This window comes from Macaca thibetana, chromosome 1 (assembly GCF_024542745.1).
Source record: "Macaca thibetana thibetana isolate TM-01 chromosome 1, ASM2454274v1, whole genome shotgun sequence".
In the NCBI taxonomy this organism is placed as follows: domain Eukaryota; kingdom Metazoa; phylum Chordata; class Mammalia; order Primates; family Cercopithecidae; genus Macaca; species Macaca thibetana.
In genome coordinates this window covers 198,444,788-198,470,764 of record NC_065578.1, presented here as the reverse complement: position 1 = coordinate 198,470,764, position 25,977 = coordinate 198,444,788, and the positions used below count along the sequence as shown (strand labels likewise).

The 25,977-nt window shown below is 43.2% G+C and overlaps 2 protein-coding genes across 8 annotated transcripts in view; both read left to right on the top strand.

Annotated features, from left to right (window-relative positions):
* The window catches only part of MGST3 (microsomal glutathione S-transferase 3), a 1,219,025-nt gene that overhangs the window by 134,859 nt on the left and 1,058,189 nt on the right, over positions 1–25,977 (top strand). The gene's annotated exons all lie outside the window — the stretch shown is intronic.
* Positions 1–25,977, top strand: part of PBX1 (PBX homeobox 1) — a 290,936-nt gene that overhangs the window by 11,804 nt on the left and 253,155 nt on the right. Inside the window, exon 1 of one of the 6 annotated variants that reach the window (XM_050768592.1) lies at positions 5,758–6,290. The exons of the other annotated variants lie outside the window; for them this stretch is intronic. Coding sequence (XP_050624549.1) covers positions 6,113–6,290 — 178 coding nt within the window. The 5' untranslated portion in view covers positions 5,758–6,112. Of the gene's footprint in view, positions 1–5,757; positions 6,291–25,977 lie in introns of those variants that run through there. 6 annotated transcript variants of the gene reach the window in all.

The window sequence follows — 25,977 nt, the reverse complement described above, 5'->3', positions numbered from 1 at the left end:
TGCAATAAACATGTGTGCATGTGTCTTTATAGTTATAATCCTTTGTGTACATACACAGTAATGGGATTGCTGGGTCAAATGGTATTTCTGGTTCTAGATCCTTGAGGAAGTGCCACACTTTCTTCCACAATGGTTGAGTAAGTTACACTCTCACCAACAGTGTAAAAGAATTCCTATTACTCCATATCATCTCCAGCATCTATTGTTTCCTGACTTTCTAATGATTGCCATTCTAACTGGCGTGAGATGGTATCTTGTTGTGGTTTTGATTTGCATTTCTCTAATGATCAGTGATGATGAGCTTTTTTTCATATATGTTTGTTGGCCGCATAAATGTCTTCTTTTGAGAAGTGTCTGTTCATATCCTTCACCTACTTTTTGATGGAGGACAACCTGACCTCTTGCCTTTCTAATACGTTCCTTATTTAGGAAAAATGTTATCTTTGTCATAAGGACAACCTTGATTCATAGTAGATTTATTTTTTACTATTTTTTATAGTTTTCTTGAAATATATTTCTAACACCATGAAATTCACCCATTTGAATGACAGACAGGTGGATTTTACTATATTTACAAAGTTGTGAACCCATTATCACAATCTAATTTTAGAACATTTTTATCAGCGTCCCCCCGCAAAAAATACCCAGTACTTTTTACCAGCCAGTCCATATTTCCCCCTTCACCTTGCCCCTGGTAACCACTAACTTACTTCCTGTCTTCATGGTTTTTGCCTATTCTGGATATTTCACATAAATTGAATCATAAAATATTTGGTGTTTTTTGACTCATTTCTTCTGTTTAGCATGCCTTGGAGGGTCATCCGTACCGTAGCATGTATCAGTACTTCATTTTTCTTTATGGCCAAATACTATTCCACTGTATGGATATACCACATTTTGCTTATTCATTATTCAGTTGATGGTCACTTAGGTTGTTTCCATTTTTGACTATTATGAATAATACTGCTATGAACATGTGCTTACAGGTTTTTATGTATTAATATATGTTTTCATTTCTCTGGATAAGGAGTGGAATTGCTGGCTTATGTGATAACTCTATGTTTAGATTTTAAGAAACTGCTAAACTGTTTTACACAGTGGCTGTAGTAGGTACTTTTTTTAAAAAACAACTTTATTGAGGTATATTTGATATACAAAAATCTGTACATTATATATATATATATATTTTTTTTTTTTTTTTGGTGCAATCTTGGCTCACCACAATCTCTGCTTTCCGGGTTCAAGCGATTCTCCTGCCTCAGCCTCCTGAGTAGCTGGGATTACAGGCATGGGTTAGCACACCCAGCTGATTTTTGTATTTTTAGTAGAGACCGGGTTTCACCATGTTGGCCAGGCTGGTCTTGAACTCCTGACCTCAAGTGATCCGCCGGCCTTGGTCTTCCAAAGTGCTGGAATTACAGGCATGAGGCACCGGCCTGAGCTACCACGTCCAGCCGGGTGTATTCTTAAGTCATAGTGTAAATAGCATTAAGTTTTGTCTTCAGCACTCTCAGCTTTTCATTCTTTCAACCTCTTTCTCCATTCAGTGATGTCTCCTCTCTGTGTTTAGGACTCTGCTGTGTTTATGGTCATGTTTGGTCAATACTCTAAGAAAACAAAGTTTTTAATAAATTTATCTGACTTGAAGTATGCATGATCAGGATTTATGTGAAATCTCTGTTAGAACTATTTGCATTTTAAAGAGGAAAAAAAGTCAAAGGAATGATTCTCCAATGCTGGAATTTCAGAGGTCAGGTTCCTGGAGGGGAAGACACTTTTGAAAAAGATTGGAGAATTTTCTGAATAATAATCCAGTGTGAAAGAGGGAGCATGGACTTTGAGTGAAACCATTCTAGCTTGTGTAACATTAGTGAGTTACTGGGTTTAACAGAGCTTCAATGTTCTCATTTCTGTGGTGAAGATAATAATACGTATGATGTCGGCTTGGTGGGCTGAAAAAGGCAATAATATAAAGCACATAGTTCAATGAGTGTGCTCAACTAATGGCCACTACTGTTATTTTTCTGAAACCACATGACAGAGTGTTGACCACCTCTCTCATCAGTTTGGCCTTGTCTGTTCAGGTTGAGTTTTCTACTACCTCTGTCCGGGAGTTTTAGAGGCTCACTAACATGCGTCCTGACCCAGTTTTTATGTTAAATGGTTGTCAGTGTGAGAGAAATAAAAGTCTTGGGCAAAACGCAGCAAAAGGCATCTCCACACTTTCACATCGTCCTCCCCCACTTCTAGAGTTCTGCGGAGAGAATCTCTTAGAACAGTGCTTTTTAGTGAACACTTGTAATTTTAAATTTAATGATTTAAATTTTCTAGTAGCCTCATTTTTAAAAAGTAAGAAGAAGCAGGTGAAATAAATTTAATACTTCTTATTTAACCCAAATATATCTAAAAATCTTTCAACATGTAATCAGTATAAAAACTATTGAGATATTTTGCACTCTTTTTTTTTTGTGCTAAGGCCTTGAAATGGTAATGTTAAATTTAATGATTTAAAGTTTTTAGTAGCCCCATTTAAAAAAAGTAAAAAGAAACAAGTAAATGAATTTTAATAATACATCTTACTTAACTTAAATACATTGAAAATATTTCAATATGTAATCAACATAAAAATTAATGAGATATTTTACATTCTTTTTTTGTGTATCTATGCTGAAGCTTTGAAATCCATTGTGTATTTTACATTTACAGCCCATCTTTTTTTTTTTTTTTAAGACAGAGTCTCTCTCTGTCATCCAGGCTGGCGTGCAGTGGCGTGATCTCGGCTCACTGCAACCTCTGCCTCCTGGGTTCAAGGGATTCTCCTGCCTCAGCCTCCCAAGTAGCTGAGATTACAGGCGCTTGCCACCACACCCCACTAATTTTTAGTAGAGATGGGGTTTCACCTTGTTGGCCAGGCTGATCTTGAACTCCTGACCCCAGGTGATCCACCCACCTTGGCTTCTCAAAGTGTTGGGATTATAGGCGTGAGCCACCGCATCCAGCATTTATAGCATATCTTGATTTTGACTTGCCATACTTCAAGTGCTCAATAGCTACACATGAGTAGTATCTACCATATTGGACAGCACAGCCGTAGAATAGTTGTTCTGGCATAAGTCCTTGTTTTGTTCCTTTTTTGCTATAGCTTTTACATTATGAGGGAGATACATGGTTGTTCCCCACTCAAACTTGAGCTGGTAGTTCTGTAGCAATTGAAATTGTTTCCTGATGGATAGCCGTGTTCCAGAATAAAGCATATCTGAGACATCTTTTTCTGGAAGAGAACGTCCACTGTACCCTATTGAGGTCACTGCTGGAAGCCAGGATGGGGTGGTTCCTCCACCTCCTTCTCTGTGTTTTTTTGCTTCGTTCTTTCCATAGCTCTTCATTTTAGGTTCTTTCTTCCTCCTTAACAAAATCTGAAGTGTTCCCTAGAATAGACTGAGTGGGCCGAAGCAGTTTCTTGTTTTCTTCAGCTGTAATGCAATGGAACAAGTACAGAGCACTCTATGGTATGACAGGAGTTTGCTGGACCCTGTATCAGGAGTTCTGCGGCCTCACACTGACTACCTCTGTGGTAGCATATTATTTTGAGAATGCCATTTAACCTCTTGGTCTCAGGTTTCCACATCCATGGAAAGGGTGCCTTTAGAGAACCCTTAATGTGACTCCATATTCCATGGGTCGTGAGCCCCAACATGATCCCTGCCAAAGCTTAGATTTCTAGGAGGCAAGACAGGTGGAACCTTTAAAAAAGAAAATTATTTTTCATTGTTATGGCATTCTAATTTATCGTATGAATCCTTGTATCTTTCCTAGATAGTCATGTAAAACCAGTTATGGTGGTGTTAACGTTACCCTCCATCAATCAAGTTGCATTGGAGAAGGCAAACTGGGAGGGAAAAAATAGTGGAATTAAAAAAAAAAAATTTATTGCTGGGTGTGGTGGCTCACATCTATAATCCCAGCACTTTGGGAGGCCAAGACGGGCAGATCACCTGGGGTCAGGAGTTCGAGACTAGCCTGGCCAACATGGCAAAACCCGTCTCTACTAAAAATACAAAAATTAGCTGGGTGTGGTGGTGGGCACCTGTAACCCCAGCTACTTGGGAGGCTGAGGCAGGAGAATTGCTTGAACCTGGGAGGCGGAGGTTGCAATGAGCTGAGATCGTGCCTCTGCACTCCAGCCTGGGCAACAGAGTGAGACTCTGTCTCAAAAAAAAAAAAAAAAAAAAAGTATTGAAGCATTCAGGATCCCATTTATAAGGCCAGTTGGAGGCCAATCCCAGCTTAATCCACCTTGTGGACTTTGTGATAGAATGCATATGTTGTTTCCATGCTATGTATTTGCAGCTATTGGATTTTAGACTGGAAATTTGTCTTGGAATAGATTTCTGATTGCAGTCTTGGAAGGGCAGAATACCTTCTTGAGTTCATATGGCAGAGCCCAGGAATTTAGGAAAGGGGTTTGGCTTTCACCTTGGAATGGTGGAGTTACTTGTTCAATGTTTGCCTCAGCTGAAATACTGAAATAATTTCTGTTTCCCACCTAACTGTCATTGGGGCTTTTGCAAACTTACAAGGATATTCAGAAAGATATTTGAGTTTCCCTAAGAAAGAGTGGTCAGTAAGTATGAGAAAAAAGTTTATATATTTGTCTTGCTTTGAGACAGGTTGAATCTGCCAGTAGGTCAGAGGAATAAGTTTACCTAGTGGCCTGTGCTGGTAGGGCAGGGAGAGTCAGTCGCTTTTCCTGAGGGTGTTAGGTGATTTGAGACCTCAGTGTTGTCACTGTAAGAGAATCCTCCTTATAATTACCATTGTTAATAGAATTGAAACTTTGCATTTATCTTTTGTCCCTAACAAAGAAAGACTCCCAGAGAGTCTAATGATGAGCCCTGCCTACATCCATTCTGAAAGGCACTCCGTGGATACGAGGGTGTAGACGTTAATTCCCTTCTGCAGAATTTGCATGCAGAGGCTCTAGGGCCATGCACCCTGCTTACATTAATAAACATTTAAAAACAAAGAGCGGGTAACACATGCACAGCTTTCCTTTGTGCTTCCTCCTTACTAGGGTGCCTGTAATCCCTAACCTCTTGCGGGGGAAATGTCTGGGTGGGTGCGAGTGGGTGGTGATGCTGCGCGCAGCACCAAGTATAAAGGCCCAAGAAGTAACCACGTCGTGTGAGGAATAATTAAAGCAGCTTCATCCTGAGGCCAATTAAGGAAGAATGGGAAAAAAGAAAAAACAAAAAACAACAAAAAGCCAGCAACAATAAAATCCAAGAGATGAGAGGGCATGTTCGTTCAGATCACGTAGAAGAGAGAAATTGAAGTCATCTAGAAGGAGTTTAAGGGGATGCATCACAAAATAAAACTTTTGGAACCAAGAAATAGTGGAGAAGCCCGGTGGGGAGCCACATGGCCTTGTGCTAAGACTAGATGCCCTTTTCAGACAGGATAATGATGATCTTGGGAGCTGGACTTTCATAGATTGTCGCCTGGGTCCTGCTGCAAGACACTGCACAATTAATACTTAGATTAGAGGTGAGGGCTGGGGTGGCCGTGAACCCCCTCGCAAATCTACTGACTTCACCGCAGGGCTGATGCGCGCAGCCTAGAGGACGCATGGGAGCGCCCGGCCACGGCCGGGTCCGCCGGCTACGCGCCGCGTCGCGCCGCATCGCACCCGGTCTTCTCTGCACCCTGCGCCCCCGCGCCACCGGCTCCCTGTCGTTCGGGCGTGCGGCCCAAGAAGCGGCCCTCCGCAGAGTCCGGCCTTGAGTTCCCAGCGCAGGCCGTGCGTCACCGGCCGCCTGCGCGCGGACCGCGAAGCCAAGTGTTCCCCCAAGCGGGGCTTGCTGTGTTTTCATCATTTCCCTTGCCCGGCCGGGGTTGCAGTGGTCAGACGCGGCGCTCTGCTCCCGGCTGCGGCCCGAGGCTCCCCCGCCACCTCCTGTGTCCCGGCGGACTTCACTCTTCTCCCAAAGGGTGGTAAAGAGAGGGCCGCCGCCACCCAGGGGGAAGACAGCCTCTCGGGAGCCATACTTCCTTTATTAAACACCTCTCAATGTGGGCTTGGAGTCACATTCAGAGCCTCTGAGGCAGAGGGATGCGTGCGGTCTGTCCCCAGGGAGCCGGGCCCAGGGTCTGTTCCTGGGCAGGATCTGTTCGGTGGGCCCCGCCGGAGCCGCGTTTTCAATATGCAAAGTGCCGGTGCCGGGCAGACCTCGGTGGTGGTGGTTTTGCATGCAGAAGTGAAATTCGGAAGGCCGCGTGTGAGCACGTGGGTGAGTGTGTGTATGTGCTCACACGCACGCGTATTAATTTGCAGCTCCTTTCTTAGTTGGCCGTGTATTGTTTCAGCTCTATTCGATAAATATTCGAGTTGTTGCTTTATGGTAATGAAATGAATTAAATAATATAATCCGGAGTTACTGCCGAAACCCTCCCGTCTTTTCTATCTCTCAGCTCTTACAGGGAGTGCGTCATCTTCCCCTAGGGAGATTTTTAACCCAAAGAACCTTGATGTACTTTAAACAGCACTGACATTTGTTTTCGTTAAGCTCGGTCTGATTTCTTTAACACTTGAAGGAGGTTTGGGGCCTTCAAACATAGCTAGTTTCTTATATGGCGGCTTGTCTTGTCTCAGAGGAATGTGTAAAGGGGCTTCAAGCTGCCTTATTTTTACCAGTTTTCAGAAAATGGAAAATTTATTTTGGTAGTTTGCCCCCTCCTGCCCATGCACGCATAGTTGCTTCCCCTCCCCCACCTAGCCTGCTGGAGCCCGGGCAGGAAGGGGCTGTCGTCACACACATGCCTAAGCCATATTACTTTATTTTTCTTCTTAGAAAGTTACACTAGGAAAGATGTTCTTGATGTGTGATTATTATTCTTAAATGGATTCTTGTGCTTTCTTATTATTGCTGTGTTACAGCTTCACGGGAAACCAGCAGGTCCTGCAGTAGACGGTCCAGAAACTTTCTATTGAATGAATGTGGGAGAGCTAGAAGTCAGGAAGGTTGAATTCCCTCATTACTTCGAAAATCTGTGAATTAATTCCCTCTATAAATTTCCACCAGCCTAGTTTCTGATCCACCAGCTGGAGAATCAAGCCCATTATTAATTTCACAGGATGAATTTCTCATCCTAGTAACTCTGGGGGAGAGGACGAAAGGGTTATTATGTAGGTTGAGAGTTCACATGTTGCTTCTGACTGTTACAGATGTTGCAGCTAAAATATAAGCATAGCAATAATAATATCAGCAATGGTGATAATAAAGAATGGAAATAACTGCTTCCTTCTGCTCCTGATTCGGACACCCCCACCCTCCTACTCATTTATTCTATTGACTCCTCTCTAGGTGTTTCAAACAGAAATGTTTTGGTGACTTCCTAGGGGAGAGAAGCATCTCTTGAGTGGCTTCCATTTGGGTATAAGTATGCAAAGATTGTTTGTGTTGTCAAGATCCCATTGGAGTATATCTTCTCACCTATAGTATCACCTCCTGCATGTTGCCCTTTGTAAGTAGAGGTTATGGAAGTTTAATTGTTTTCTAAGTAAGTTTCATCAGATATTTTTTAATGCCCTATGTTCTGGAGATGTTGGTGAAAACTTTTTATCTTCCACAGGTTGTATAGTGAAGAAGTTAAAAATGAATCTCTGTCTTAGTTGGATTTATTTTTTCGTTTGAGAAATACCAGTTAAACATTTTTGTTTTAGACCTCCTGGAGGGCATGATGGGACTGAAGAGTCTGTATTCCATTTTGGTCTAGTTATTGCTTTAGCAAATATTTGCGAAACTTCTTCCATGCCTGGATGTTGTGAAAGAGACTGAAAAATACAGATATGTGTGAGTTGTGGCCCTTACCCTCAAGGAACTTCCAGCGGCCTGAATCAAGGTCAGAATCAATGTAACATGGGCAGGTCCCTCACTCCCAAAGCCCATGACAGGAGCCAGGAATGTGTTCCCCAGAGCCAGGAGTGTGGCTGTAAAGGTCATTCTTGACCAAAGTTCATTGCTGCCCTGGTGATACATGCAGAAGCATGCTTTCTTTGAATCAAGGAGTTCTAGTTTTTTACTTAGATGCCTCAGAAATGTTCTATGTTTGAGTCCTTGCATACTTGGCCTTCCTGCCTTTTCTCAAGCACTGTAACCTCCTTCGTTTCTTTTCTGCCTTTCCCCTTTCCCTCTCTTTTGTTCTCTTCCTCTCATCTACTGGGGCCTACCCACCCCTCCATGCCCTCCCAGCCCCCATTGCTATTTGCCAAACTTGTGACCTGAGACCACTTGGCATTTCCGTGGGATGGCTGAAATTTACCACCCGCTGAATAGGCATTCTGTGACATTTGCTCACCTGGGCAGCTTAAGCTACATGGTCTGCTTCTGCCTTGCAGGAGTGCTGAGAGGAAGTGTGAAATTTACCTCTGTGCTCCAGGGTTCTTGCTAGCAGGGAGACAAACAGCAATGCTTTCTAGAAGCTGGAATTAATTTTTATCGTAGTGCACATATATGTTTATACCCTACATTTATTATGTATTCAGTAAGAACATGTAGACAATTTGTGTATTGTCTTCCATTTTTTTTTAACAAATTAAATTTTCATGGTTAGCGTCATCTTTCATGTTCATACCCTCCCCTTCCTCTCCCTCCCTGCTGGTAGAAGATACTGGGTTAACTTAATGCTCTTTGAGGCCTTGTGTCATTAGACCGCCTGGTCTCCTTAAGGTTTATGATATTCCATGTGATGGCTTTCTCACTGTGGCCTGCCCAGTCCTTCTGCTTGTAAGGAAATAGCTGCCTGTCTCTTTGGATCAAACTGGTCTAGGAGCTTGTTCAGCCCAGTTACTGGGACAGACCAGCCCTGAAGGCTTCTCTGACTCTTGGAACACACAGACAGCACAGTCTGTCTGTCCTGGCTGCCAGCCGAAGAAGGGAGACATGCTATGTAGATGGTTAAGCTGTTACTTTATACTTGTGTCCTCCAAGTGATTCGAAGGAAAGAGTGCTCTGGGCCCCAGTAGTGGCGGATCATCCTGGAATGAAACTGAACAGAAAATGTCAGCAGAAGGGATGTCTCATACTTTCCTGCGGAGCCCAGAATTCTCCTGTTTATGTGTAATAGGAATTAATGCGTATTAAAAAAAAAGTATTAGATACACTATTATTATGACTCTGATTTTTAAGATGAGGAAACTGAGGCATGGGGAGTTTAGTGAATCTTCCTAAAGTCACATAGCTAATGAGAGGCTGACTTGGAGATTTTACTTGGTAAGTTTTACTAAGTGTAGATTTTTCTATAAAAGTATTCATTCCCATCGAGTGACAGCCCATCAAACTGTGATTCTTCCAAGGAAATCCAGTGGAATCTTACTTGGTTGTCCAAATAACAAATTGTCTGGCTCTACTCATTTCTGATCCTGTTTCTCAGGTACAGAAATTTAATTATCTCATGACTGTGGCTGGCTGCAAAACAAGTAAAGAGGATAAGTTCAAAACTCGCCCTGAGCTTATTTCCTGAGTTTCATCAGGCCTCTGCCTATTCTGTTTTTAGAATCCACCTGACCTTTCTTTTTTTTTTTTTGAGACGGACTCTCACTCTGTTGCTCAGGCTGGAGTGCAGTGGCATGATCTTGGCCCACTGCAACCTCCGCCTCCCAGGTTCAAGCAATTCTTGTGCCTCAGCCTCACAAGTAGCTGGGATTACAGGCACGTGCCACCATGCCTGGCTAATTTTTGTATTTTTAGTAGAGACAGAGGTTTCACCATGTTGGCCAGTCTGGTCTTGAACTCCTGACCTCAAGTGATCCACCTGCCTCGGCCTCCCAAAGTGCTGAGATTACAGGCATTGAGCCTCCGTGCCCAGCCAAGTTTGTTTTTTGAGATGGAGTTTTGCTCTGGTTACCCAGGCTAGAGTACAATGATGCAGTCTTGGCTCACTGCAACCTCTGCCTCCTGGGCTCAAGCGTTTCCCCTGCCTCAGTCTCCCTAGTAGGTGGGATTACAGGCGCACGCCAACATGCTTGGCTAATTTTTTTGTATTTTTAGTAGAGATGGGGTTTCGCCATGTTGGTCAGGCTGGCCTGGAACTGCTGACCTCAGGTGATCCACCCTCCTCGGCCCCCCAAAGTGCTGGGATTATAGGCATGAGCCACCGCACCCGGCTCTAGAATCCACCTGACTTCTTTCAGGCAACAAGCATGACTTATTTTTGCAGGGGGTCTAAAGCTTGACCACCCCTGTTGTATATGTCACCTTTCCTAGTTCCTTCTCCGAAGTCCAGTATTTCGACAGAAGCATAAAGCAGGGCACAGGGTCCTGCCTTTGCACACCCTTCCTGTACCCACTGTCCTATCATACCACCTCCCTGGTGCAGCCAGACTCTAGGCCCTGGGCCCTCCAGTGATTCTAAGTGGTGTGGATGGACGCTTCCTTGGTGAGAGACCCAAAAGTCTCATCTCTCCAGTTACAAAGCCTCTGTGGTTGGAAAGGCATATCCAGCAGCTCCCCCACCGCCTTTTTTTTGGAGATGGAGTCTCGTCCCATCACCTAGGCTGGAGTACAGTGGCGTGATCTCGGCTCACTGCAACCTCCGCCTCCCGGGTTCAAGTGATTCTTCTGTCTCAACCTCCCGAGTAGCTGGGATTACAGACCTGGGCCACCACGCCTGGCTCATTTTTGTATTTTTAGTAGAGATGGGATTTCACTACATTGGCCAGGCTGGTCTCAAACTCCTGACCTTGTGATCCGCCTGCCTCGGCCTCCCAAAGTGCTGGGATTACAGGCGTGAGCCGCTGTGCCCAGCCCCCTTTTTTGATTACTGGTTGTTTTCGGTTTTGAGGAGGGAAGATCTACCTTCCAAGTTGTGGTGGTGGCCCAGAGAACAGCCTGGTATGCAGGACCAGGGTGAAGGTGAAGCTGTTCATATCACCCCAGGTCTTCGAAGGGGAAGAAAAAGTTCAAGGCATTTCATGTTAAAACTTACCGTTTAGAAAAAAATACTGTTGATATTACAAATATAATAATAGCATCATTATTACCAAGAAGACCTTAATAAAGAAAATTTTACAAAAGAAAATAATAAATCTACTAACTTACCTTTAATCATACTATCCTAGTTCACCGTCTATTTTCAGTTTTCTTGTGTTACTTTCCTTATGGCTGTGTAAATTTTCCATATCTTGGGGATGATTGTGTACTTAGGGAATAAATTCTTTTATTTATCCAGAGAACCTGTTATGTATCTTATTTATTTGTTTATTGCTTATTTCATTTCAAAAAGGCATGCAGGAAGCTTACCAAAAGATGTGAGTGATACCAAGAGATTTACTAAGTAAATGAAGAAATTAGAAGAAAAAAATTCAGGTAGGGCAATAAAAAAACATGCAAGGGAATGTTCTCCCTAAGATCCTTTCTTATTGTGAACTTCTCAGGCCTTTGGCTAGTAAGGAAGTAGCTACCTGTCTCTTTGGGTCAAACTAGTCTAGGATCTTGTTCAGTCCATATCCTGGAAAGGTTGGCTACAGATTTGTCCTTCCTAGTAGCACAAGTAAAAAAGGGAGAAAGGATCAGTTTCAAATTGCAAAGCATTTAGAATTGGAAACTAATCAGTTGTTTAAGGAGAAGCAGATTTTTTTCCTGGTACTGGACACCATGCAAAATTTCTTTCATAATTTCTTTTTTTTTTTGAGATGGAGTTTTGCTCTTGTTCCCCATGCTGGAGTGCAATGATGCGATCTCAACCCCCTGCAACCTCTGCCTCCCGCGTTCAAGCGATTATCCTGTCTCAGCCTCCCGAGTAGCTGGGATTACAGGCACATGCCACCACACCTGGCTAATTTTTGTGTTTTTGGTAGAGATGGGGTTTCATCATATTGGTCAGGGTGGTCTGGAGCTCCTGACCTCAGGTGATCCACCTGCCTCGGTCTCCCAAGGTGCTGGGATTACAAGTGTGAACCACTGCGCCCAGCCTCATAATTTCTAGTAAGAAGATGGTAGTGATATGATAGGCATTGTCCTCAACAACATGATAAAAAATTATATTTCATGTTTTACCACTGCCCTTTATACATAACCCATCCACAGCACTCACCAGATTTTATCATAATTATTGATTTACTATGTAATTGTCTTGTTAGACCCAGAATTTCTTGAAAATAATGAACAGGATTTATATGCTCAGCCCATACATAGTACATATCCTGTTAATATTTTTTTGAATTGAAACACTGTTTTATCTGCTTACTCAAAAGGGGAAACATTAATTTATTAACATTTATTGAGTACTTGCTACTCTTGACTCTGAAATAAAAAGAAGGATGAATCAAAAGTCCCTGTCCTTGAGGAAGGTATGATTTACTGGAATAAACACATATTAATAGTTACATTGTACTCTAGCTGGATAATTGCTGTATGATAGAAGTGTGAACATTTTCTTTTGTGAAATGAAGTATAGACTGCTTAAACTACACTCTCGTTACAGCTAGCTTTGCCTTTTGGAATTTGGGGTTTGGATCTTTAAGCCAAGAGAGGAGGGAAAAAAAAATAGAATAATAGGGCATGTGAGAGTTTTCTGAGAGGAGGGAGGCTATTGTCTTGTAGATTTGCTTTTTTGCTTCCATTCTTTTTTAGGGAAGAGGGTCCCATTCCTGGGCTAACTAACCCAGCCTCTCTGACTCTCAGGTCACAGGGTGAGAGGGGAGTGGGGCCCCTCTTTTAGTCTACTCCTGACTTGACCTGGCAGCCTTAGTTGGGAGACCCTGTTCCATTTTTCATGGGCAGCTGGAGTTGTAGCCACCATTGTGATTCCTGTGACTGGCTTACAGAAGAAACATGGTTCCTAAGAAGGCCAGGAGGGACAGTCCCCGAGACACATGTGTAAAATAAAGAGTGTAAAAAGCAAATAACTAGCACAACTGGTTTTATCCAGGGCTGTTAATTTTTAGATACTCATTACTACATTTATTAGAAATAATGTTTACCTTATTTCCTTTTCTTCTTCCTTTCTCCTCTTCTTTCCATTTAAAAACGATTTCCTGGGTACTTCTATGGCAGGCAGAGTGAGAAATACAAGATAGGAACCTGTCCTCAAATTGCTTACCTTTGGGAGAAAACGAAGGCGTTTTCTTTAGGGCAGCTCTTGATCAGGCCCTTGAAGATAACTTAAGTATAGCATAGCACTTAACCCCCAGTATGCTCTCAAAGCAAGTCCTGCAAGATGAACCCAGTTTTCTCCAAGCTTGCAAGCTCCACCTTGAAGATGGTGAGGTCCTAGTGAGCCATGCTTTATTCATCTTTGCATATCTAGACCAGTGCCTGGTATATATATTTGATGCCCAACAAATGCTAGTTGAAGGAAGGAAGGGAGGGAGAGGGGAAGGAGGAAAGGAATCACAAATAATTCATCTAAATCTACTTTGGATTTACTTATATTTTTAGATCACAAATAATTCATCTAAATCTACTTGGGATTTACTTATATTTTTAGATCACAAATAATTCATCTAAATCTACTTGGGATTTACTTATATTTTTAGATAGAATATCTTAAGAAATTATTTCCAAAAGCCAAGTACAGTACGGTGCATGCCTATAAATCCCAGCTACTAGGGAGGTTGAGGTGGGAGGATCACTCAAGCACAGGAGTTCTAGTCCAGCCTGGACAGCAGAGTCAGACTCAGTCTCTAGGAGGGAGGGAGGGAGTGAGAGAGAGAGAGAGAAAGAGACAGAGAGAGAAATCTAAAAGTAGTATTGTCTGCTTGAAGGATACTAGTTTGTTCATCTTATGTATGTTCTTACGTGATGTGTCGAGAATTAGAAGACAGGATGGAAAAGCCTCTTTAGATCTATTGCATCACTCCAGTTAAGTGCTCAGAGAGAAAGGTTTCTGGTTTGGATCAACATGTTATTGAATGGGGAGAAGTTCTTGAACAGCTTCTCTGTTTTCTAAGTTAAGATTTTGTTTTTTGGGGTGTGAAGAGTAAGAGGGGTATCATGGAGTAGATGGGGGTGAGGTAGAATGGGAAGTGTGCAAGAGAGGACACCCTGAGGACCATGTAAAGGCAAGTGATAGTCAGACTAGGAAGCTGGCTGGACACGACCTTCCAGTGGGAGAGGCGGACACGAGGGGGCAGCTGTTTCTTTAACTAATCAAGGGCTCAGGTTCCAGGACCTTCCTTTTTTCCCCCTCCACAGAATGGCCTGTCTCTTCTCATCTGTAAAATCTCCTCTTTTCTTTTTCCCCCTCTTTTAAAAGTTAAACTAATTTTCTGTCCATGTTGACCTTTTGTCCAGTTTTCCTCCTATCAGATGAACCAAAATGCTAGAAAAGGACTCTTCCATCTACTACTACTGCTAGTAATGATAATAGTAATAAAATAAATAACACCAGGAAGCTAAAAATGGAAATTAACTAATTAATTTGACATCAATGAAAGAAGTTGTAGAACCGGAGGCAAGCGAAACAATGGAATGGACATCTTTCTGTGCACCCTCCTCACTCCTTCCCCAACCCCTTCCAATGTGAGTATGTGTAATTTAAACCTCTTCCTGGGGAAGAGTGAAGGAAGAATTTTCCCCACCTCTTTCCATTCCCCTCCTCCCTTAGTGAAAATTCCTAGCTACAGTCTGCGATATCTCAAACTTGGCTGTCACTTTTTGGGGTCATTCCCTGGGGACATCCTTCCCCCAATCCCGGGGCAGTTCTAATGTTTCTGAGTAAGGAGTAGTGAGAAGCTCAGTTTTCCCTGCAAACTTCCATCCTCATCAGCCCCACTCAGTGCTGGGTTTAGCATTTGCTTTAGTGGCTTTGCTATTTATAGACCTGTCTGGGGAGGTTGGGGTTGGGGGGCAGTGTCAGGCAAGGAATCTCACTGTAGTCTTGGCTGTAGTCTTTGAGGAGGGTAGTCAGGCATTGAGAACCAGTGCATTTAAATAACAATGTCCTAAGAAGAACCACAATCTATTAAGATTTCTTATTTATGTTATTCTTAGTTGCCAAGGCTGCCATCCTGACTGGGGCATCTTGGCAGCTAATAACAGTGTATGTATGTCTAGCTGAGAAGCTTTTAGTGTTTTGGGTTGTAAACTTTTTCTTTACATCCAATGTTCATGGGGATTCCTTTCTTAAACAAGAACCCCCTTCCTTTCTGTAATTAATGAAATAAATTTCAGTATATAGGTTCACCTCTTCTATATACTATCCTTTGAATAAGTAAAGTAGTGCTTATGACATTCATTCATTCATTCATTCAAATATTCAACGAATGGCTTTTTCCAGGAGTACTTAGTAAAAAAGAGAGAAGAGCAACTGGGGAACCTGGCAGTACAACTTTGAATATTCACAGATAGGTGCTGTACTACACATATGTTGAAAGAACTAAATAATAGGCGATCACTCTCATAGTCCTATGGGCAGATCCACACATCTTATGTTTAGGGGTTTACATTGGTGGACTTATTGCTGTAATGTGTTCATACAGGAATAAGAAGAGCAAAGGGGTGTGTACTGTCTGCAGAAGACACATGTGCATGTATTTCATTGCTGTGCTAGAGGAAGCTGCTCATGGTAAACGTGCTGAAGTTACCCTGTTGCAAGAACAAGCATCAAACACAGGACTGGGCACATGATAAGTGTTCAATAAATGCATGCTTTCCCCTTTTCATTTCCAAGGTGAAATGGAAACATCTGAGCCTGTGTGGAGCAGCATTATGATGCAGGGGAACAATTACTGGACTGTTCTACTGTTGAGTTGATAGGTAATGAGGGGGCACCTCACTCAGAACAATTTCTGATCTGTAATGGGGACACTAGTTACACTCGTTATCCAGGCCCTGTCCACCTCCAGGGAGGTTGTGAATCTCTAGTGAGATGGGTGTAAAATGCTTTGTAAATTATAAAGCACCATGTAACTGTAAGATTTCTTTGTTAACCTATATTGTCACAATTGCTTATAAAATCAAAGCAAGAGAAAGAAGTCACAGATTGGCAGGCATGTGGAGGGCTGATTTAGAACATGGCATAGATTTAGAAATCTTGTTGAACACAGAATTGGTGGGGCATGCAGTGAATATGGAGCTGGAGATCCCAAGGGAGTTGAGCAGAGAGGTGTGTGTGATTGAGAGTCAGATGATGGTGAGTCGAGACCATTATCCACAGAGGGAGCTTGAAAATAGAGGTTATCTGCCCACAGAGAGAACAGTGGCAACAGTCCACCAGGATTTTATATGGAGAATGAGACTTGAATGTCGACCTCACACCCAATTTCAGCAGCGGCTCTGCGGTGTAAGGATGTCATGCATAACGAGGTATACAAGCGAAATAGCAAGCCCGTGCTTGACGTTGAGCGGCAGAGTGTTGTCTGTGTGTGTGCCCTGTGTGTGTGTGTGTGTCCCTGTTTCTCATTCCCGGTTTTACATAACTGGGATGTAGGATGCTACAACTACTGCTGTATCTTCAGGTAAGATATACTGCTATCTTTCACTTTTATGTAGATGTGTTCCTAAAAAGTGTATGGGTGTGATTTTGGTAATCCTTACCCTAAACTTAAGTCCATTCCTTAGCTTCATGGAAGCAATGTATATGACAGAAGGAACACCAGAGGGGAGTGTTGTGGAGAGTGTTGTGGTGACTTGGTAAGTTGCTTACACATTGGGGGTCTTGGCTCTCTCATCTCTAAGTGAAGGGGTTAGATATGAATGATTAATAAGATCCCTTTCAGGTCTGTACTTCTAGCACTCCCTTTTGTCGGGTGAGGAGCCCTTTCTGTATTGTGTATATTCACCCAGCGGTTTATCTGCCTCTTTGTTGTTAGCTGATGATCTTTGTGTGTCTGATTTTTTTTTTTTTAAGAGTAAGGATGTTACACACTCTTTTATTCAAAGTGTAGAGTTTATTCTCCCATTCATAGGAATGCAAAATGAGAAGTTTTAAATACACGGATTCACTTCCTAACCCAGTTTCTCGGAAGATTAATGAATAGTCAATCCTGTTGACCCATCTGCTTCTCTTCTTCACATCGTTTTGTGAGGACGAGGCACACACAGACACAGAGCTCTGACTTGCAGCAGTCCGGCACATACAGCCTCACACGCATCACACCAGGGGGTGTCCCCAGGAGAGGTAGAGAGACCAGGTGCCAGATGTTGCAGCAGCACACTCCTCCCGGATCCTCCTTCTCATCCCCCACCCCTTTTCTGAATCTCCTGCACAGTCACTGAAATCCCATTTTTCTATGGAAGAAGAGAAGAGAAAGCCCTGGGATGCAAGGATGTCCTGTCACCTCTCATCCTCTGTGCTGGGATAGACACCTGATCTTTTTGGAAGTGAAATCCAGAGTCTGGGGGCAAAGACCAAAGGACAGAGGCCAAACCAAAAGTGACTACATGGTTGCATGCGGGCCCCAAATGATTGAATGAAGCAAGGATACCCATCCCTGGGAGGAAAAACCTCACATCCAGATGCAGTCAGAGAGGTTCAGAGAATGAAAGGCAGTCTGATGAGTGAGTGAGATACAGCCGCCTGTACAGCACAATAGAAAAATCAATAGTAAGTGGAGGTGAAAGAGTTTCAGCTGGGTTTTATTGAGCACAAAGAAGACAAACTGGCTTTTGCTGTGACTTCAACTGTATGTTAATAGTGCTTTTTAAAAACTACAGTACAGGATTTGGGGGAGAAATCACACAGTAAAAGTTGCCAGCCGGTATATGTAAGTGCGCGCACACATGCACACACACACACACACACAGAGAGATGAGGAAAAAGAGAAATACACTCCGGACTAAGCTTTTTTTTTTTTTTTTTTTTTTTTTTTTTTTTTTTTTTTTTTTTTTAGTTTTGAAGCATATGGTGAAGTGTGCTATAATTTTATATGCATGTATATTCTTTATTCTGGACTTCCAGAAAGCAATGAGTTTCATCTGTTTTTTTCCCCACCTCTGGTTCCTTCTTCCTTCCCCTTGCTCTCTACAAGTCTACTGTGGCTTTATTAGGAATTCCCTTTGGTTTAGGGGGAAAAAAAATAAGAGCGAGAGAGAGAGAGGCTGGAGGGGGAAGAAACAAACTAGCTCTTGGCTGGCCGCCCACAGCATGGGCCCAACAGCCTTGTTTGAGCGCGTTGCCCCGGCCTTCTGTTTTCTTAAGCTCAGCCCCCTTTATCCCTCCGCCCCCACCATGCCCTCCTTTTTCCTAACGGGGCTGAGGGAGGCTGTTTGTACCCTCCTAACCCTCTTTTTTCCTTTCTGTTGTTTAAAGAGGATCTATCTCTTTTTTGAGGCTCCAGCGGCGAGAACAGCAGCGGATTTCTCCTTGCTGGCCTCTCCCCTCCTCCCCAGCCCCCTCCCCGATGAAGGGTTCATCCAAAGTTCGAATCCAGACTCTGAACAAAGTGGCGCAGACCTTTTCCTGACTCCTCACCCTTTGTCCTCATCACTCAGTGACAGACAGGAATCAAATGCTGAGGACCCAGGCGGGAGAGGGGCAGTGGGGGAGGGAGGGGAGACGAGAAAAGTTCCCATTAACTCGCCGGGCCCTTAACAACCACGGGAAGGAGGAGGGGGGCGCGGCTGAGAAAGGATTTTTGTTTAAGTTTCTGCAGGCGCACGCACAGCATTCCCGAGTTGTTTGCAGATGGTTTCATCTGGTTTCTGTTTGAGAGGAAGAGAGTATGAGATGATCAGTAAGGAGAGGGGACGGGGAAGGGGGGAGAGCCTTCTCTTGACCAGAAAATGATAGCTGTGGTGCCTTTTCCTGAAACTGAAAACATTAAAGCATTCTGATCCCAGAGAAAACAAATTCTCTGGGATATAAGGGTTCACCTTTTGGAGGCGGATTACACTTTTCAGGACACCAGAGAACCATAGAGCGAATTACTTCTTCCAGAGTGCTAAATGATCCCCTGGTGCCCTGGAAAGAGACCGTTTACCTCCAAAAGGTGAGTTGTTTATTGCAACCGAGTAGAATATTGGCTGTAATGCCTGCTCATCCATCCTTCTCCATCCCTGCGAGGTATTTAGGGTGGGGGTGATATTATCCACCTGTCACCATGGGGAAGGAGGCTGACAAATACTTTTCTGATTCCTGTTCCTAAGATTGAATTGCTGGGGAGGAAGGTGAAGTGACTTTTCCAAGGTCTTATAGTGATCCAGTGACTGAAGTTGAATTAGATTTCTGTTCCTGTTGCGGTGCTCTTGTTTGTCAGAGAAAAATAAATCTCTTAATGCTCACACGGAGCCTCACGTAAAAAGGCTGATAAAATAAGGCCAGGCTCGGTGGCTCCTATCTGTAATCCCAACATTTTGGGAGGCTGAGGTGAGACATGGCTTGAGCCCAGGAGTTCAAGACTGGCCTGGGCAACATAGTGAGATCCTGTTTCTACAAATAGTACTACTAATAAAAAAAAATCCAGGTGTGGTGGCACATGCCTCTAGTCCCAGCTACTCGGGAGGCTGAGGTGGGAAGATTGCTGAGCCTGGGAGGTCAAAACTGCAGTGAGCCGTGATCGTGCTAGTGTGCTCCAGCCTGGGCAACAGAGCGAGACCCTGTCTTGAAAAAAAAAAAAAAAGCTAGGGGTCGGGGAGCAGATAGAAGAAATACCTTGGCCAGCGCAACTGGAAAGGGAGGAGCCAAAAGGGGAACCCTTTCTTGATTGTGCCAGCCTCATTAGGAGCTACCACAGGGCTCTCCTGCGGGCCCCTTGTTTTCTTTGTGCTCTGGGCTTGCTCACTTGCACTGCTTGCTTCTTTCCAATCGCCGCGGCCCCCCTGTGCTTCAGGTAAACAAGCTGCTCTGTGGGAAGTGAATAATGGGGCCTAAATTGACGAGGAGGAAGTTAAGTTGAGAGGTGCCTTTATTGGTGAGCCTTAATGAGGAGGACAACAGTGTGAAATCTTGCTTGGCATTGTGACCAGGAGTCTATTGCCTTTTCCTCCCCTAAATCTTCAGCATCATAGTGGACTATATATGACTCCCCAAAGTATATGCTTTTACCTAGCCCTTGGAAGCCTGGATGATTAGAGGAATTGGGAGTTTGGTCTGTTGGGGTAAACAGGGCATTGATCTAAGGATTTGTTAAACTGTAAACCAAACAAAGAGCAAAGTCTGCTCTACAGGGATGTTGAAGATTCAGGATATTAAAAAAATATACATATCTGACTGCATGATTACCCTTCCAGACATTTATTGAGGTTTTTATTTGTTTGTTTGTTTGAGACAAGATCTTACTCTTGTTGCCCAGGCTGGAGGGCAGTGGTGTGATCTCAGCCCACTGCAACCTCCGCTTCCTGGATTCAAGTGATTCTCCTGCTTCAGCCTCCTGAGTAGCTGGGACTACAGGTGTGTACCACCACACCTGGCTAATTTTTTTTTTTTTTTTTTGAGATGGAGTCTTGCTCTGTTGCCAGGCTGGAGTGTAGTGGCACAATCTCGGCTCACTGCAACTTCCGCCTCCTGGGTTCAAGCGATTCTCCTGCCTCAGCCTCCCAAGTAGCTGGGACTACAGGTGTGCGCCACCATGCCCAACTGATTTTTGTATTTTTTAGTAGACACGGGGTTTCACCATGTTGGCCAGGATGGTCTTGAACTCCTGGCCTCAAGTGATCTGCCTGCCTCAGCCTCCCAAAGTGCTGAGATTACAGGCATCAGCCACTGCTCCTGGCCCCCAATTAAATATTTTTGGAAAAGAGTTCTGTTCACAAAAGTTTTGGAATCAAGGGCAAACCTTATTAATTAAGATCTTCGATAATGTAGATTCTAAATCATTTCAGTCTAAGTTGAAAGAAAACTTACCTTTTCGCACATGAAAAAAGGAGCTCTGTAACTATATTAGGAGCACAAACGGTGTTCATGTGAGTGTTTACCCTGCTTAAGAGAGTAAACTTTTCACAGTTAGCAGCATTTGCATACAATAAATGTTCTAATTACTAATGATCCATGCCAATTAATTAAAAAGTATGTCTGTCATGGCGCTGCTTTCTTGGCAGCACTTTTATTGACGATGAGCTTGTGTGCATATTTAAATAATACAGTGACATTTCTTTTTAATGTTTCCTAACCCAGGCTTTGTATGGCAGAACGTTCTGTTAGCAGACTTGTGCAGGTTTTCCTGTCCTACAAGTAGAGAAATGGAGAGATCCATGTCCTACCCTGGGCCTGAGAGTAACTTGGTGATAGTGTCTGCATTCTAACCCAGTGCTCCTGTATTTCCTTGGATTCTTGTTTCTTGTGAGCCTGCAAAGGCATTTGCAAAGTTGGGGCCTTCTGTGAACAGGGGTGCTGTGGTGCTGCAGTTCATTGCAGTCTAGACTTTCCACCTCCCCTGTGGCACTTTTGGCAAGTTGACAGGTATAATTGATGAGTTATTCTAAGAATGTGATTCCTGAGTAACTCTAGAGTGGAGTGACTGTGTTTCTGAGTAGTTAATGTGGCTGGGGGGAAAGGCAGATGAAGGGGATGGGGGTTGGGAAGCTGGAGGGAGGGGGGGAGGAGGGTCTTTGTTCAAATCAAGTTGTGTTCAAGTCTGTGGTTTTAAGGGAGGTCGACAGTGATTCATTCCTAGCATATGAGATCCTCACAGGGCTCATGGTTTGAGCGTGAGAGTCTGAATGAGGATCATCCCAGTGTATGTCCTAGGAAAGGAAATAGAAACACTTAGCTTTGATGTGTAAACCTCCATGCCAACCTTTTTGGTTGAATTTAAGGGAAATCACGAAGCAGCTTCTATTGCTGCAGATTTGCCTGGTAGCCCAACTTTCCAAAGTTGAGATTATCCCTGGCAGGCCTTTAATTCTCAAGGGTCTGCAAAGTTGATGGTCTGTTGAGAAAGGAAGGGAGAAGTTGAGGCCACAGTTGTGATTACCATTTCTCCTTGTCACTGAGGAGGAGCAGCGTCTGAGCAGAGTCTGAGGGTGCTGGCCCTGGCCACAGAGGCTTTGGGGCAGAGTCTAGCCTGGACCAGGAGGAATGAAAGGGAATGGTCTTGTTGGAATTGGCGTGGCACCTCCACACAGTAAGTTGAAAAGCAGTACAGGATCTATGACCACATGTGGCCAGCCAGGTGTTAGGGCTTACTGCTCCTCGGGCTTTGAATTCTGTATCCCCTCCTTCCCACCCATCCCTCCTGAGTGGAGTCTCTGCTGCTTCCTGTGACACACCAGTCTCCCACCCACTGGCCTTGCTGGGGATGAAGACTGCCCCTGGGTTTTCTGTCATGAGCACTCACCTGTGACAGGTTGCTCTCTCTCTTTCCCCACAATAGGAACTTGAGAGTCAGTACTTTCCCAGCATTTGTAGCACACAATCCTTGGATTTTTTTTTTTTGAGACAGAATCTTGCTCTGTAGCCCAGGCTGGAGTGCAGTGTTGTGATCTTGGCTCACTGCAACCTCTGTCTCCCGGGTTCAAGGGATTCTCATGCCTCAGCCTCCCAAGTAGCTGGCATTACAGGTGTGTGCCACCACACCCAGCTACTTTTTGTATTTTTAGTAGAGATGGGGTTTCGCCACGTTGCCCAGGCTGGTCCCGAACTCCTAGGCTCAAGTGGTCTGCCTGCCTCGGCCTTGCAAAGTGTTGGGATTATAGGCACGAGCTACCGTGCCTGTCCAACCCTTAGATTCTTTTTTAACCCAACTTATCTCTTTATAAATCCAGACGTCATTTTGCTGGATTTTGACTCCTGGTGGGTTGCTGTGGTAGCACTTGTATTTTTCAAATGTTAGGTGGACCCTAGATGCCAAGGTTACTTCCAGAGAATTAAGCTATGCTCCCAAAAGGTTAGGAATATTGTGTCTGCCCCCATACTCTCTCCCCTTTTACCTGGTGAGAAAAATAATCAGATACAGAGTCCTGAGTGTAAATCCCAGCTTCAGTGGTTACCAGCTGCACAACCCAGGACAAGTAACTTCTCTAAGCCTTTGTTTTTTTTCATCTGTAAAAATGTGGGTATTTGGTTTACCTCTAAAGGTTGTGGCAGGGGAGGAGGGGGACTGGAAAAATAATAAAATAATAGCCAAATTTTTGCAAAAATATTGCTAAGTTTTTTTCTTCCTTTTTTAGTTTTCACTTGGTTGAAAACACACCTTGTACTTCCTTTAAAGTAGAAAGTGCCTTGTGCTTGGGGACCAAGGTGCTTTTCACACACAATGCAGGCACTTATTGTTATTATCTCCGTTTCTTCCTTGGCTCTGCGTGACTGTTCTGAGAATCTCTTGCTCTCGAGAGATTCAGCTCCTGATTCTCTCAGAGTTCATTCATGCCTATAAGCTTGGAAACTTTAAGGTGAAGCTGATATTTTCTTCCTTTGGGAGAAGCTTCACTTTTCCCACTTTAACCTTCTTTCACCTGTCATTCCAGGTTGCTGTTTCTTGGTAGAACCTCCTGGGAATTAATTGCATAGTGTGATGATTATAATAACTTAATTTCTATAGCACTTTATTAATTTCATGTCACTTTCCTATTTCATCTCACATCAAAGGTGGCATTATCCCCATTTTAGAGATAAGGACGTTGAGCCTCTATAAAGACATGATTTAAATTCCCCTTCTTGCTGTAGGAAGATCTCTCAGAAGCACAAGATGAAACACAGAATGTTAAAGCTGCAACAGAGACTTGAGAGATCATTTAGTCCAGCACTGAGAAAAAGAGAGATTCTTTTGTTTTTTTTTTGAGACGGAGTCTTGCTCTTGTCGCCCAGGCTGGAGTACAATGGCATGATCTCAGCTCACTGCAACCTCTGCCCCCTGGGTTCAAGGGATTCTCCTGCTTCAGCCTCCCAAGTAGCTGGGATTACAGGCACCTGCCACATTTTTGTATTTTTAGTAGAGATGGGGTTTTGCCATTTTGGCCAGGCTGGTCTCGAACTCCTGACATTGTGATCTTCCTGCCTCAGCCTCCCAAAGTGCTGGGATTACAGGCATGAGCCACTGTGCCTGGCCAAAAGAGAGATACTTTAAATTTAAGTAGAAAATTAAAAATTTTAATTGCTACGTTAAGAAAAGTTAGAAAAAGGTGAAATTAATTTTAATAAAATATTTTCCAGTATATTCAGATTACTGTCTCAACATGTAATCAACATAAAAATGTTAATGAGATATTTTATAATCTTTTTTGTCCTAAGTCTTCACTATTTGGTTGTATTTTACCAATTTAGAGCAGCCTCATTAAATGCTCAGTAACCAGTGACTAGTGGCAACCTTACTAGACAGCACAGATCTACTTCAAATATTTAATTCTATAGATCAGGACACTGAGGCCCAGAACTGTGATTAACTAATAAGTGGCAGAAATCAAACATGTCTCCCTCCAGAGCCCTTTTCATTACACTGTCTTCACTCAACTGTCTTGAACGTGAAGACAAAAGAACCTGGTTTTTGTTCATACTTTTATATCCTCTCTTATACAGTCTGTAGTTTGGGCTTGGAACTTAGAGTCTTAACAGACTTTAAGACGGTACCATGTCTGAACCCAGAGTTCTATTGTATTCTATTAGCAGAAAGCTTTCTGATTCCTAAGAATCTCCTTACTCTACAAGAAATGGGATTTCTGCTTTGCAAAGTTCCCTTCAGCGGAATGAAGTTACTGTTGCCCAGAACTTCCCTTATACAACTCTATGGACTTGGGCATGATTCTCCCTAAAAACTCCTGGAAACCACGATCAGAGCCCTTGGAAAATTGCTCTGGTGAGCCAAGTGGGCAGTGGCAGTAGAGCAGTTTTCAGTAGTGGTCCCACGGTGGCAAGCTGGCCGTGAAGCAGTTGAGGATGACAAGAATGATGGCTCTTCAAGCTAAGACTGAGTAGTTGTAATGGAAAACAAGGTCAGTCACCTGGCTAGTTGATGACAGTGGGAGCCTTTTTTTTTTTTTTTTTTAAAAGGAGAAGAGGAGCCATTTATTAATCCCCACTTTTGGCATGTTACGTATGATTCATTTACTCATTGTCAGTGCCTAACTCAGCTTTGCTTTTAGTAGGTGATTGCCAAACTGATATGATCGTTGTATATTCACTGGCTTCAAGACGCCACCAGTGGGAAATCTTATTTATGGGGATGATGGTTATGGTTATGATTATTGACAGCCATTATTATAAACATCATTATTATTTAGTGTTAATCAACAACAGGATGAAAGGTGCTCTAAAGAACACAGAATTAGACCCTGTCTTTGCAAATGGGCTCATAAGAAAAGCATGACAGAGACACCCAGCCTGGGCTAGCTAGGAAGAATACATTTTAGGGAAATACAGCTGACAAAATAGCTGCAAAGGTTGTAATTTTTAGGGCTTTGGTGGAGTTCAGTATGGCACCCTGAACACAGAAAAATGGAAAGTAGAATTTCTCAGTAAAGGAAAGTCTTGTTTCAGTCCAATTTTACTATTAGAGTGAGTTGTAAAGACCAAGTAAAAGGGAAAAGTTGAGTATGTGTTTTTGTTTTGTTTTATTGTCATGCAAGTCCCCCTCCTTTTTTTTTTTTGTTTTTGGGTTTTCAATTTTGAACTTTAATGCATTAATACATCAGATATCTTTAACAACTGAAGTAGCCCCTGAAATATTTTCTGTGCAAAAAGGTTACTTTCAAGTGCATTAGGGTCTCACATTGACATACAAATCCAGGTTTGAATCCTTGCAAAATCACATGGTAAAATCGGGCCTCATTTCCTACATGGTAAATATGCACCCTCTTTGAGATGGTGCATGAGCTTTCTAGTTCATCATAGCCCCTCTCATGCAAATACTTTACTCATTTACTTTTATATGCCTGTTCCTTACAAAGGCATTTTCAGTTTCAACCCATGTCCTCTCTTTAGAGCAGTGGTTCTAACCATGGGTGATTTGCCCCCTAGGGGCCATTTGGCAATATCTGGGGACATTACTGGTTTGTCATAATGCAGGTTCATTTTTATGACATATCTTTACTGTGTACTTTTTGCATTTTCTAATGATTTTGACTATTACCAGAGTCATAGACCTGCCTATGATGTAGGAGTTTA